General features: G+C 44.5%; 1 protein-coding gene across 1 annotated transcript in view; it reads right to left on the bottom strand.

Moving 5' to 3' along the window:
- Nucleotides 1-4,885: 4,885 nt before the first annotated feature.
- T265_00694 (hypothetical protein) overlaps nucleotides 4,886-15,469 on the bottom strand; it is a gene marked incomplete at both ends in the record, with an annotated part of 17,292 nt that continues 6,708 nt past the window's right edge. Inside the window, 4 exons of the mRNA XM_009164543.1 lie at nucleotides 4,886-5,575; nucleotides 6,595-6,750; nucleotides 7,242-7,377; nucleotides 10,730-10,920. Coding sequence (XP_009162807.1) covers nucleotides 5,411-5,575; nucleotides 6,595-6,750; nucleotides 7,242-7,377; nucleotides 10,730-10,920 — 648 coding nt within the window. The remainder of the gene's footprint in view (nucleotides 5,576-6,594; nucleotides 6,751-7,241; nucleotides 7,378-10,729; nucleotides 10,921-15,469) is intronic.

Here is a 15,469-nt window from a genome sequence, read left to right as displayed (position 1 = left end):
GCTTGACAACTCACTGAAAGTGCTGGATTTATGCACCAATTTACCAGCTCGCGCGTGCAATGCGCAGCTACTTACCCCCCAATCATCGGTGAACGAAACTGTGGCAGCTACAACCAGTGTACGACCAGTACGCGGTTATTACAGCTGATAATGATGATGATGATGATGTGCTTGGCTGGAGACATTGCAGAAAACAGCACCCAACCCATGTCAGTTTCGTTTAAACTGCCGCTCTGTCTGTCTGAGTGCTTGGTCAGCACCAGATCTCTACTCCGACTACTGCCTTCTTTTATTGAATTTAGGCCTTTGAATATGACTAAATGAACGGTAGTGAAACATAAGTTTCAATACTGAGGTTGCTGTTTACGATGGTGATGGGGATGGTCAAGGGGACAACAACCACTCACCTGTAATACGGTCTCAGTGCATAGCCGCCACACAACTCAAGAGACGGAGGTAATACCAGCTTCCTCACAATTGGACAAGAATAATGGGAAGTGTGAAGTTGGATTCGAAATGCGGATCTTCCGGTCAGTCGATTCACGTCTTCGCAGCTGAGCTACACCGAAATGCTTCAGTCGCTTTACTTTCGCCTATACGTGGGAGCCTTCTCGATTCGATTCCACTACAAGAACCACGAATGTTAGCAACCACCATACAAACCAATTGGATCGCTATCTAGAAAGAATATCGGGGCGTGTCGTCGCTTACACCAGAACACGAAAAGCCCGACTATTTTGTACATATCAAGGTCAACTGGATGAACCGACAAAGATTTTACTGTCATCAAAACACAACTATAGTAGTTTGTTTTCAAGATATCTTCAGTGAACTCCACAACGGTTCGTCAATGGGGCTGTTGTCCCATGTTGTCTCGAAAAAGACATAGCGGATGCTTTAAGAACGTGTTTTCAAATGATTTTGTGAGGGTGGGATAGAAGTTCCAAATTCGCTTAAAGTCTAAGATATTCCTGACTGACAAGTATTAACCCGTCTCATAATCGTTAACTTCCGTCAACCAACCGGCTAAACTGGAAAGACAGCCAATTAACACACAAGGACGCATAATTATATGACAAAAGCAGTGTTGACGATTGAAACTTGAGGGATATTGAACTGTCGCCTGTTGATTCATCATATCTTTCAGCTGCGCTGCCGTTAGTCATCGTGCCAACTGTGAACTGTCCCAAAAATCGTTGTGAATAGACCCAAGGCTAAATTACTGGCCAAGTCAAATCGACACCAGTAAAAAGAATTCAGCATTCCATACCAAGGACACTTTGAAGTGATAATCAGCTAACAAATGTGAGCCAAAGATATTGTGTGTTTCGATTTTTCTGCCTCCTTTTGGATGGTAAACCAGCAACGCGTGTAACCAGAAAATGGGGTGCAAGATGGCCCAAGTGGTGAGAGCGCGAATTTACTGACCGGAAGGTCCGTGGTTCGAACTCGACGTCTGCATCTCGACTTCCTCTGTCTAGGCTTGGGCAACCCGGCAGTATCTCAGCCCTCGTGCTTCCTTCGGGTAGCATGGCAGCTAGGCACCGGAAGGGTGCTACAGCTGAACGTAATTAGAAGATATCTGGAATTCGTTTAATCGAGACGCGTTTACAAGTATATGCCTTCAAAATCGTCTCCTTGATAGAGGTGTTTACTCTCTGGAAGTTCCGCCAGAAGAGAGTAGTGTGATAGTAAAATTTTCAAATCTGTTGCAAACGGTCCAACATCTGTTCAACAAGATACAAAGACTATCTAAGCTGCACTATGCAACGTAGAGCACTCCAATATGCCACCCCGCCACAACCAGAAAAGCAGTGAACAACCATTCCGGTCTTACTAAGGTTCACGAGTTATGTACGTGTTTGGGTTCGAAGCACGGAGTAGTGGACTTTATTATTACAAATCAAAACACTCAATTCATTGAACAAAGACAGTGACCGAGTATGCAGGGAGTTTTTGGTTTATATATATATATATGTATATATATAATACATATGTATTATATATGCAGAACGATTTGCATCCAGGGACATACGTGTTGAAGCAGGGAATTGATTAAAATAAATGGAAAAATCGGATGCGACAAAGCATATCCCCGTTTCCCCGAGGATATTGACAGCGGATCCTGATATCTACGTCCACTGCCCTTAACAATGCTGTCGCGCGGAGGACTTCGGACGAATGGTTGTCCGCGCATAAGTATTCCACTACATCAAGACTACTCTACTAACAAACAGTTTACATAGTACAGTAACATGGACATGATAAGCCTTGCGAACAGTTTGAAAAAATCACCATCGCGAACTGTTCACTGTCTTCGGTAGAAACAGACCTGTGCTGTTCAAACTGCTTGATGATGTGACGCGTGTCCCGTTGAGGCCGCATCAAAGAATGGAGAGCACGGCCATCCCGATGCAGCAAACAGCACGTATAGAAAACTTCTGTCTGCTCAGTGCCGAGTACTACGCAATGTGGTCAATGATTCCGTATGGCGCTCATGGATGTTCCTTCACTATAATCTCAGACCTACGTGCCGTCGATTGTGATGCCGATTTTTTGGTCCAACAACCGATGATCACTTCTTATCGAAGGATCTGCTTTCCTCAGTTCGCCAAGACTGTTATTGGACTAGGACTTCCCAAAGTCACATTGTGGGTTCTCTGCATACTTACGACACTTTTATGCAGTGTACATCGCGTCGAGTGAACATTCTTGCCGTTGAATCTCACACCAGACCCAGTATCACGGAAACTTTGTGCCTGATGTGCGAATCTTGACTGTGCTAGCGCCTAAAAAGCATTTAGCATTGTTTGCCCCTTCTTCGGTTTCTGGTCAGTACACGCACGTTTCCATGCCAAACATCCTTACATACGTCGGGATTCGGCTTGTCTGACTGGAGCTGTTGGTAGTACTACTTCGAATGGGAAGCTTCCCTAGTCTTACCTAATATTCCCCGGTAACGATCCCACATCTATCACTCGCATTTACTTTTTGTTTGTGATCCTGCTCTTTAAAAATTAACGATACTGATTGGTACAGCATGGAATGACGTTAAATCGGACTGGCCAGGCGTTGCTGGCGAAACCCATATGTAGTTTTAATCGGATAAAGTAACCTTAACTAAGCTAAGGGCGGGATGGCCCAAGTGGTTAGAGCTCCAATTTACTGACCAGAAGGTCCGTGACTCGAACCTGACCTCTGCGTATCGACTTCTCCTGCCTAGGCTTGAGCAACCTAGCAGTATCTCAGCCCTCGTGCAACCTCCAAGTGGCACGGCAGTTGGGCACCGAAAGGGTGCTACAGCTGAACAATTACGATTTAACTAAGTTAACAACTGTCCGTCATAAGAAATCCTTCATTTATCCAACTATTTTGAAAACCCAGGAAGATTCGAGACTATACCCCCAACGTAATATCATCTTTCCTAGTTTATGGTATTGAGCAGGTGTGGGACTAGTGGAAGGTCGGGTGACCATTATCGATCCACGTGTTATTGGTTCACTAAACGAAGCCTAGACACTATGCGTAAGGACAGAACAGAGTTGTTCGGCCTAGATATCAAACACAGCAACTATTCATGGGCCGCGAGTGTTCTAGTTGGGTTTGAAGTGTCGAGAGCACGAAATTCGGAGACCCATGAGTAATGTATAACCTCGTAGTAGAGTTTCTGAAGATCTTCAAGATGAAACAATCTAACACAGTTTTTAGCTGAGTGGAATTAGCCCGGGTTAATCTGGAAGACTCAGTGTTTGTTGGCAGCATTCATGTCACGTGCTGGTCAAATAAACCAGTCTTGAAGAGACTTCAAGACAAGTGTGTGTATGTTTGGAACTTAGTCACCATTCAAGTCGTCCAGGGACCTTTAATCTTGTTTTCGACGTCACAGATCTAGTTTAGACCACTGCTGACGCATTTCTAGTGATATGTGGCGCGCAGATTAACCAAACATCTATGCTCTTTAGGCATTATTATTTGTTTGCGTCCAATCACCTGGCAGTTGACCGACAACCAACAAATCAATAATGGTCACTTGGCTGTCTTCTTGACGTGATCTCGTCTAGTGGCTTACTTTCGTACATCAGCAAGAAAGTCCAAGAAAAAATGAAAAAAGTAGCAATCATTCAGAGTTCACTCTGAAGAGCGGTCAATGCTTTGGAGGCTCCATAAAAAAGTACGCCCTAGCCGAGATAAAATCGGCCGTCTTTTGAAATTCTCTCCTTGAAGATAATCAATGTACAACGAAATGGGTGATCTCCTGTTGATTAAAGCCCGTAGCTGTTCCACTGAACCTCTCAGCTGTAACACCCTTCCGGTGCTTAGCTGCCATGCAATCCGAAGGAAGCACGAGGGCCGGGATATTGCCAGGTTGCCCAAGCCTAGACAGGGGAAGTCGAGATGCAGAGGTCGGGTTCGAACCACGGACCTTCCGGTCAGCCACTTCGCCCCCCTGTTCCGCTGAAGGAAATCACTTATTTTTCCCACGGGCCCCGTATCTATTTTAAGGCCCCACTATCTTCTTCACCAAGCCGTCAGATGTACTTGTAACATTTTCGGTCGCAATACCTCAATGAAAAGAATCAGCAACCAATCGCAGTGCTAGATTCCCACTTTTACAAAGAATTAGAAGGCCATTGATTCCCATCGCACGGCATAAAGCCCAATAGCCTCCTCTCGCTCTTGATAAACGCAAACATCAGGTCATGTCAAAGACAGCCTTCACGAGAGAGCAAGGGATTTTTACCCAACAAGAGGCTCGCTGGTTACCTTTGTTGGTTGGAAGTAGGAAGGACCCGGAGTAGTTGCTTTAGCAGAGGGAAGCCCATATTCGTCTTGTCACACACAAACATCGTTGACTTCAAGTTCAGAATCACATAAAAAGGCGTTTCGTGTGAGTTAACTGTGCTTTACTAGCTGTGGGAAATTACAATGTGTGTGTGTGTGTGGGAGGTTAAGACCGATGTGATAAGCCATGAAACGGAGATAAAAAGACATACGATGGGATAAGACAAAATCATCGAATCGATATGAGTAACGCAAGCGCGTGGGGCGAAGCTGATAACAAAAACAGCTGCGTTGCGTGGCAATGAGAGATTGCTGAAATGCGAATCGCACCAAGCGACAAGCACCATAAAGACGCAAGTTTACGAGGTGCGCGGGGTGTGGGCAACAGTGTGAGACAAAGTCAGAGAAAAATACGAGAAGTACGGAGAAAGATTTTCCGATATAAAAGTGGTGAAGAGGCATTTGAGAACGTCATGGCTGATCGGAAACACGCATAGGATAAGTTAGAAAAAACCACGAACAAAAATGACACCTAATAGTGAAGTGGCAACAGCCGAAAAAGTCAGCGTCAGAAGTTACCCCCATAGACGGTCAGGGAAAACAGAGAAAAATCAAAACACGATGCGGCTCATAATTTGTTCCTTTTGCGGTCTGGTTCGTCCAGAGAACCGGGGGTTATGCCACCCGTTACCCAAGCGTCGTGATCAGTTGTGCAAGAGAGTTGAGGAACACCTCGCGGGAGGCCCATCGAATCATCATAGTCGTACCCAGAATGTCCATAGCCAACGGAATGCTGGAATAGAGATGACAGTGATATCAACTGACATGGTGTTACCAGCATATTGAAGTTCTCCTGACCAGGCCGGTTAAGAATGGTTAGCCCAGTTGGACGAGCATTGAGGTTGTTGTGACCTTGTAGATGAACCAAAAAGGATATTAACATAACTTTCACACTGACTCTTTAGACTTTTGGAAGTAACGATGCGGCTGTTTGCGGAACGGATTAATCAGTCATCCATGTCGCTACGGCGAGTCATGAGGCGCGAGAACGATTTTGCCAACAAACTTAAGTTACTCCATCAAAATGAGTAGTGTTAGTTCTGAAATTCATTTTTTTTCGGAAAAATTCAAACAATCTCACCGCGCCGCTTCCAAGGGAGTAATTCCAAAAGCTGACGAAGAACACGCAAATGCGTATACAACCGTGTACAACCATCTCGACAAACGGTGAGGAGTGTTGCTAGGATCTCGAAATTGGCAAACTGCGAATGCAGCGATCCATGAAGATCTGACTGCGTGGAGCGCTGACCAACCTCCGCAAAGGCTGAACCGGTAGTTGTAATATGTACCCAATTGTAAGGTCGGCCGACCCACAATTACCTACGCCCTTCCGAAAATTTTGGCTGATTCTGTCCCATCCAATCACACGCCGGTGACGTACATGAAGAGGTGGACCTCATCAAGAAACGGAATGAAGTGCATTTGAGCTTACCCAAAGCCGATAAAGCAGATTGAATAAGTTGTAAAGGTAAACGACGTAACATGTGCACGACCTTGTGCTGTGTATTCAGGTCGATGATAATTGTCTCCTAACTCTAGATGTCGGCCATAGTTGTACTGAGATTTTTGGCATCTCAGGATCTGACGGAAGCTCTATACATGTATCAGAAACGGTCAACCACGTAGGAAACATCATATTTACATATACATACGTATAAGAAAGCGTGGCCCCAAAGTGCCACAAACTTCACCAAGAAACACAAAATCACGCATCTCGAACACTGATTTATACAGCAAGAGGAAAGAACTCACATCATCTCCGGAAGTTGGACCACCTGGACCTGAATTCACCGAACTGGCAGCGGCCGCAGCAGCTGCCGTGGCGGCAGCGTACATGTTGGCCTCTTCCTGTGCCTTGACAATGTTCTTCTTGTACCGAATACGTTTGTTACCGAACCAGTTGGAAACCTGGAGATGGAAAAAGATACTCTGGTATGCCGGTCCTAGACAGGGTTACTTGTTTTTGCTACAACCATGACTCTGGACAAGTGAGTGACGACCGGAATAGGAAGTCCTTGACCGGACTATGCCAGACGCGCTTAACTGTTGATGAGACTAGTAGCTATCGAAATTCGATCTGTCATCACAACATGATGGTGTGTGTAGCTGTAACTTGAAATGAAGTGGGATTCCACCCATTGCCATCAACTTCCTTCGACTTGATAGATATTTGACGAGAATCTTTTCAGCCCCAGAACACAATGTATCTTGTGGTTTCCCCTCAGAAAAAAATGAAACCTCATAATATTTCGTGGACAGGCTTGCAGTTCCACTTATGCGTTCACAAATTTGGCAGTCAGTTCTAGTTGTTTTAAACAGATGATGAACAAAAAACTGCGGTGAATATAACCAATTATTTTCGCTCGATTGATGCCACTTGCGATATTTGCATTACGTACCTGGGAAACAGTGATGCCGCATTTCTTGGCCAATTCCTCCTTGGCCTCTTCAGACGGATAGGGGTTAGCCAAGTGGGAGTAGAAGTATTCATTGAGCACTTCCGTGGCCTCTTTGCTGAAGTTGCGACGTTTTCGCCTGAAAATGAAAAGGAGAAAACGGGTTAGATAAGCTCAGGCGTGCACATACTAAAAGCCTTCGAAACCAAAGCATGCGCACCCAGAAAAAGTGCATTGAAGGTGAGTATTCGGCAAACGGCCGCCACACAACCAGAGAGAGGTTGGTGAGCTGCGATGCCGTCAGCTGTCCAAAGCGGTGATAATTGGCCTCTCAAGCAGTTGCGTTTTACCGTGATATATCACCGCATTTAGGACACGTGCCTTGTGTAAAAAATAATGGCGTGTATTTCGCGTTAGGGGAACACCTGGCGGAATGAAGATCAATATTTTGTTCTAGAGTTAACCAGGTATTTTTGGTTCATTTGAGGATTTCAAGCACGAAATCACGAATATCCATTCGTGATAGTTTTACCGTCTCGCCTACTGTTGCTAACACCCACTAGTATCAGATTCGCCTATCTCAAGCTCAGTTTATATCACAAATTTAGAGCCGAATGGAACCAATCAGATTGCTGCATTGGGCTGTTTTTTATCCGAGGGTGAAAGCAGCAGTCTCATTCCAGTGCTTGCATGCAGGTCACCTGAGGGTGTCTGGAATGTTGGACCATAGATATCGACTTAAAACTCAGTCAGGTTGTTTTGTCTTCTCAAAGCTATTTGTAGACCATTTGAATGAGGATGTGATTAGTTCAAACTAACACCTATACACCATTAATTACTTTCGTACAAAGCGAGATACTCGTCTATCTAAAGCAATATGGCAAGATGTTCAGTTACAGAGCCTAGCGTTGACCAGTGCTCTACTAACCTGTAACAACCCGCCAATAATCATACGGATAGGAGAAACCGCAATCTAGCCAAGCGACAAAGTTTACCACCGAAGACGAGCGCAGACCTCGATTACTCAGTTAGAAACCCTCATTTATTGTGGTCAACACTACAGCTTAAAACAATCGGGGAGTTCGAATAAACGAGAATCGACGGACCTCAAGCGCCACAGTCAATCAGGTGGTGAATCAAACACGGTGTGAACGTCCAATGAAGGTGACGAACAGTGCTGTCCGTAATCCGATAGAAACCCATGGTTCTGAATTTATAAACCAAGGTTTTCTTGGACTAAAGTGAATTCTTTTTGATCGGCTACTGGCAACACAACAAAAGGCCCTTACTCTTCGTTCACACGACCCATGCACGGTGTAACCAGTAAATATTCTGCCAAGCCAAGTAATATTGCTGAAGGCTCCCTTAATTTGGTCATTCAACAGGACGTGGGTGTCACATACAACGAGTGAGATATTGATGATGTGCTACTCGTGTCTGGACTCCGTATGGAGAATGGAAAGCCACTTGCACTCATCGTGAAGAGTTAATCAGGATTTGAAACATTAATCAACTGCCCCCCCCCCAACCGGTTGAACTGGGGAGATTTCGAACAGACAGGCAGCTGGGACTCGTTATTGGCTGGTGTATACAACTAAAATGTCTGCGGAGCAATCAAAATACCTCATGAAGATATGGATTAGTTTACAGGACATCAATAGGCAGGTATATCAGAGCAGTGCTCGACCAGCTATCGGTGTAGGATACACTGATTAGTTCATAATTACCTGTTCGAGTGTGGTTCATTAAGAAGAAGCGGGACCAATAGATAGCAGCTATCGCACAGTGACTTTGAGAACAATGATTCTAGTTGTCATCCGTGTGGAGAACTAGTCATCGGACAGCAGCCAGCTAGATAAGCTTTAGGGTCTGGTTGCAAGCTCGGTTTCTTATAATCGACTTGTTGAATCATATCAATGGGTAAACTTTCCCAGCGCTCCCCTAGCCGAGAAGGACATATTCCAACAAAAGAACGAGAGAATTTAAGATAATAGACATAAGAGACAGGTGTCAAAGATGGAACGACCAGTGTCAGTAGTCTCTTCAATGGTTGACGACACCAAACTGGACTCTTGATATGGTCGTAAGACAAATGAGATGACAAACTTTAGAACTACGGTACTGGTGTACCAGGATGAAGTACAGTACATCGTGGAGCTCATTATCTTTTTCGGGCTATACAGATCTATCGAAGAGCAAAACGACCTACCAAAAACCGATGTAAATAGCGCTGTTACGTAGTCAACGGATCTTCTGAGTTGGATAAGGATATTTATGAGTCTTCCCTTGACGCTTCACTGTGTACGACAGACAGGAACTATGAAAATAATCCGTCCTTGTTCCACTGCCAGTGCAAATCACAAAACTTCAAGGGAGATTCAAACAATTAGTCGTTACCATACTATTTGAACTATCTAGTGAGCCAGGACTGGCTACTTACCAACCGCACTAATGCCCGACACAACGCTCACATCGTAGCGGATCCTTCGTAGTGCACACTAACCTGTTCGTATCGTGTACATCTCTAACAACGATGTTGGTCTACTTATCCGATCATGACGTGGGCACTGTTAATGATGGCGTTGTTAACAAAGGCGCTGTTCGCGTCAATGTGCTACAGTAGGACTCAATGAGATACCTTTGCACTTTACCTTCATTGGCTCCACTGCCTGTTCAATATCCCATTTACTGCCTTCTGAACCATTTGGGCGTGGATTTCCAGCTCATCATTGCGTTGCTGACTGAATTACCCAACCATCCGCTTTCCGCTATACAAATACCACACGCTAAAATCAGCGAGTAACTATAGCCTCCAACAACGATGAGACCAATACTTCATTTTGATGCGGATTAATAAAAAAGCCATACATGCGTGAAAATCAGACAGGATATGACAATGCGCTGTTATATAACATGATGCGAATACTCAGCACCAATAACACGTCCTAGAACATTTATACTCTTGGGGACCGAATCCATAACCCGACGCCGTACCTTTCACGGCTGGAATTCTGAATCGTATCATTTCGAATTCGAAATAAGTAATGAAAGTTCTTGATAAAAGACAACTCCATTTACGACCGCACCACACACCAGGCGCATTCCCCAAGTGAAATACTGGTTGAGTGAAAGAAGACCAGTCTTGTAATGGTCGAGGAGACAATTCACAAAGTCCGCCTACACTAGCCAAAGCCCTGAGGCAAATGAAAACACAGATTGGGGCACCTCAGAATCTTCGTCCGTCTCATATACGTAACTTGACACCACCCACATTGGCCTAGCACACGCAACTTTTGAATAATTAGATGCGGATATCGGAAAGGCGACCGAAAGTTTTCTGTCATTTCGTCGCGCCTCGATGACCTTGACAACCAGCTTGAAATGAAAACCCGTTTTTTTTCAAACAAAAAGAAATCAACGAGTGAGAAATTTCTGACAAGCAACTATTTTGCTTGAAAATGAGATAAGAAATAAGAGACGTGAAAACCCACCGTGCATCGAGGAACCGCGAACGTAGTATCATGACCGCCTCACAAGTGCTCTGTTTCAGTTGCGTTTCGATTGCCCGAAATTTACGCCGGATAATCCCGACCATCAGTTCAATTTCTGCAGGGCTGATCGGACGGCTGCGACTCTGTTCACGTAACAAATTGATGACGTGTCCGGTAAACTCGTCGCATGCCTAAGTAAAAAAAAACACACAGGGAAATTACAGCGTACAAATTATTCAACAGGATTTTTGTGAATCATACAACGGAAAGTTTACGGCAACATAATCTTTGTGTTGAAGACATCGACAGGAGTTTGAGGATATCTCGAAGAGAAATTAAGATATTCGAATAGCATTCTTGAAAAGGTTCTCGGCCTCTAGACAAGAGAACATAGCAGCAGATACTGCTAAGTCGGGACGACAAGCATAGTGAGGAGTAGAAGCCTTGAAGTTACAAAACAAAAACATTATTCATCCACGTTTGGTGCGTTGTGTGAAGATATGTACACGGTAGTGAAGAGCTTCGTAATTCTCATGCGAAGCGGTACAAGGAAGACAACCTCTGTTGTCGATTTCACTGAGTTTTGGAAATACTAGCATTCGTTCGCTGCCAACCGAAGAGAAACAACTACTAAGATACGTAAAACTATTAGCTGGTTCTAGTGCCTCTGACACTAAAACCGGGTTCGACGCTGCATTCATTCAGTTTTGAGCAGCACTCTGCACTTTGAAGATGCAGAAAAAGGCTGCAACATAATGAAGATTATTAGTTGCTTTGCATTCCGACAGACTCTGATTCAATAAGTACAATACCATGTGAATGCTATAGGTCATTAGGGTCTTTCCTAATAAAGTAATACTCAGATAATCGTTAAGCTGTAACACCCTTTGAGTGCCATACCACCCGAAGCAAGCACGAGGGCTGATATACTGTCAGTTTGCCCAAGTCTAAACAAGAGCAGTTGAGATGCCAGAGTTGGGTTTGAACCACGGGTCGCGCGCGCCTACATCACTGAGTTACTTCGAGCTGGAAGGAGTCAAACATCATCGAAGAATCTGGAAAAGCTTCCGCCATAAAAAGTCTGAACACAAAATTGAATCAGAGAGATGATGATGAGTAGCCCTGACAGACATTTCCCACATCTTTAAGCGTAGTGGAATATAGCGATCGGAAAAAAAGATATGAGGATTACGGAACGCCTTGGAATGAAAGACATCGCCGCGAAACGATGGAGCGAATCTAAGACAGCCATCGTTGACCTAAGAGTTGTTGCCTGTACGGCAGGAAGCACTAGTGTCAACAATGATGTCATCGTCTCTGACATTAAAGACTGGGATCAAGTCCTAAATGGTTTTCACAACAGTATTTCTGTCAGACCAGTAAAATGTAACCGGTCAATATGCGGACATCAGTTCAGATGGTGAGCAATGAATCCTGATCTAAAGATGTCGCACCAGCTACGTACTGCAAATAATGACGCTGTTCCCCAACCACTAATGGAAAACCTGATCTACATCGAAGCGGTGGCTGCATTAAACTGCAGATAGGACCTGTGACACTACCAGTAGCATAAAAACGAATAAGAATGCCTTAGCTATGTGTGTACAGTCGAAGCAGCTTCGAGCTTCAGTAAGAATGGGAATGGAAAGTTTACCGGGGGAAAGTTACAATAAACGGCTTTGAATTTTGATCGAATTAGTGGTATGGTCAAAGGACATAAGCAGAAAATAGGAACTGAATCAGTTGATATTTATCATCCCACATGTATCCGTTGTTCGGAAGGAAGCGTTCACGAGCAAAAATACACAATGGGCAATCGCTTCAGTCAATCGAGGAATATTCTATTCCTTAAATAAACTAAGCCATTCCAGCAATGTTGAAAGTGAGATCGTTTCAGGAGCACTCAGACCCATGGAACCAAATCGTGGCGACCGGTACTTCTGATGTCCGCCTGCCCAAACCGATGCATGAAAATTTCATGAACTATATGTATTCTTTCATTGATGATTTCAGCCAACTTGAATCGTTCAAATACCGAATAGTCACATGTTTCCCAGTAGCACGGTCATGAAAAAAGTCACTACGGACGGCCCAGTGGTCATCCTCTGAACAGCATCTCAGGCGCAGATTGATGGTAGTCCAATCTGTAAACATTCAGTAAATATTCTAGAAAAACGTTCACGTCTACAAGCGGGTAGAAATCGTTGAAGGAACTAGGACACAACGGTGCATGTTTGCCCGTACAAAGATCCCAACCAGCCATGATAAGGTGAACATACGGTGAGCGTGTGTACCATCACCTAAAGGTCACTGAGAAAAAAACAACACGCTATACGCAGAAGTTGTTTTGTCAAAAATCTAGGATTCAGTGCTTTCCCTGTCTGTTGGCAATTCACAAATGGTACAGCGGAAAGTGGATCATGCTAGAGAATCACCGCAAAGGGACAAAGTGCATGATTGGAAATCTCGGATTGAAAATTTCAGAACCTGTAAACTGCAGTTCAAAAGAACCGGACCCCACGATAAACTGAACGAACCGTGATAGCAGCGGTGTGGAAAGATAAAACCAGGATTACCTAGCCAAATATATGTTTCATATTGAAACGCCACACAGCAAAGGATCACCTTAACTAACATACCGAGCTAATCGGTGGCAGTAAAACCTCATAATGATACACTAAGAAAACCGTAATCACTATGAAAACTTGTTGAATTCCAAGTAGGACAACTATTCAGCCCATGATCTCAGACTTTTCGCAACTTCGTATCCAAAAAGCAAGGACATAGTGTAGAATGCTAAGGGGCATAAGCCACTCCCAATGGGCGGCCAAATAATTCAACCCGTGTTCGAGTGGAGTGTAGTCATTAGCGGAAAACGACCAGTTCTTGCATCACTGATATTTTTAGCAGATACTTTCTCGGGATGTGTGCATACGTTTAGCAATCCATCCTCGACGGATACGCGTTTGATGACTGTCACCCTAGTTGATATGTAAATTATCAGCTGAAACAGGACGCCACCACTGCATTGTGTTGGGCTGAATTCAAAGGTGGCATGAACTTACTGGATTTTCCAGGTCTACGAGCATGGCAACTGCGCAGTTTGGACCAATACAGTTTTCTTTTCTTGCCTACTGCACTCAGCCGCTTAACCTCCACGTGTTTAATGCGAAAGTAACCTCCCAATAAAGTCCGCGCAATTACTTACTACGTGTGTCCAACATCAGCCTTTGGACGTCATGGAGTGGAGATTTATTGGAAAATCGCGCTAACTTGATTTACAAATAATTTGCAATGGAAGAGAAGTTGGTTTTAGTTCCCGGTGTTCGTTCGATGAAGCGAAATTTTCTGGCTACCTTATGGTAGTTCGGAGTTCGGACAGAGTTTCTAAATGAACTGCTGCAGATGGCAATAAATGTGGCCTATTGACTAAAAAGGACGGTAACCTGAGGAAAAATGCATTTCGTACACCACTAGGATCTTCTTTGAAACAGGACTCAGTTCGAAAACTGAAAATGTGTCCATTTTAGTGTTCGCTGGCATCACTGCGGAACAATCGGTGAAACTGTGGCAGCTACAACCACTGTACGACGAGAAGGCGGTATTACAGCTGACAATGATGATGATGAATCGGTGAAACCGCCTTTCTGGAAGTGTGGATTGCTGGACGGAGAGACCAATAGACTCAGACAGCTGTGGCGGTTCATCCACTTGGGGTTATCTGAAGACTTGCTGTCACCTGACAATCTGCCTTTGCGAGTCAAAGTACAGAGGATGTAGCACACGGTAAAAAAATTCCACATTTGTATGAATAGCCACATCAACCAATGTTTATACTTTATCCAATTACTCAGTGTACCCGAACCACAAGTCACCGAAACTAAATTAGGGAGCGAAGCCTTTATTAATATGAATAGATGTTGCTTCACTGAGCGCGTATTAGTTGCTGTTCTATCAATTGATAAAACAGCCCTTTAGGAATGGGTTTCGCTAGCTGGATGCCTATTTGTATGAACTGCTGATCTGTGGGTGCCTCACAGAAATTCTTTTCGAAAATCTTACATAGGCATACGTTGAGCGGGAAAATGTCCTAGCTGTGGTGGTGGTGGCGTCCACCGCCGAGTGGTTCAGTGAATCAAAATTACACTTGTTGGTCAGTGTATATGACAGTAGCACTAACTGATCCTTAACGAGATGCCAGTTTCACCAGAGAGACACTGTAGACAGCACTGTCACTTTTGGCGCATACTTCATGCGGCTACAATGAGGGAAGCACCATCGCTGATTGAAGAGTGATGGCAAGAGCTTTATTGGTTTTTGTTGAGAGGCATCTTTCGCACCAAATATGTAGAACTAACTACGGATACACGTCGAGGGCGATGGGCCTAATGAAAAAGCATGAATGACTGCATGGCCTGGCTATGTCTGCCAGCGCTATCGGTTTTAGTACCCTAAATGTCCCGTTCTGGTAACCGCTATCGCGAAACTCCGTGTTGCAGATGCTATCGCCTGACTGGCTAACGTGCTGTCAACTAACGGAGGGAAACTGTGTATGTACGGCAAACTTGGCATGTGAGCGAAACGGCACAACGGCGCATATTGGGCAAGGTCATCCGCCGATGGTTGATGTGGGACAACCGACAGACGTCAACAAAAATGAACAAAAAACGCACACAAACATGAAGTGTACGGTGCCTACCACTACCCCCCCCCCCCGGGGGCGATCTTTTTGAAAGGCAA

Source organism: Opisthorchis viverrini (assembly GCF_000715545.1).
Source record: "Opisthorchis viverrini unplaced genomic scaffold opera_v5_7, whole genome shotgun sequence".
Classification (NCBI taxonomy): domain Eukaryota; kingdom Metazoa; phylum Platyhelminthes; class Trematoda; order Opisthorchiida; family Opisthorchiidae; genus Opisthorchis; species Opisthorchis viverrini.
This window is presented reverse-complemented; position numbering and strand designations above follow the sequence as displayed.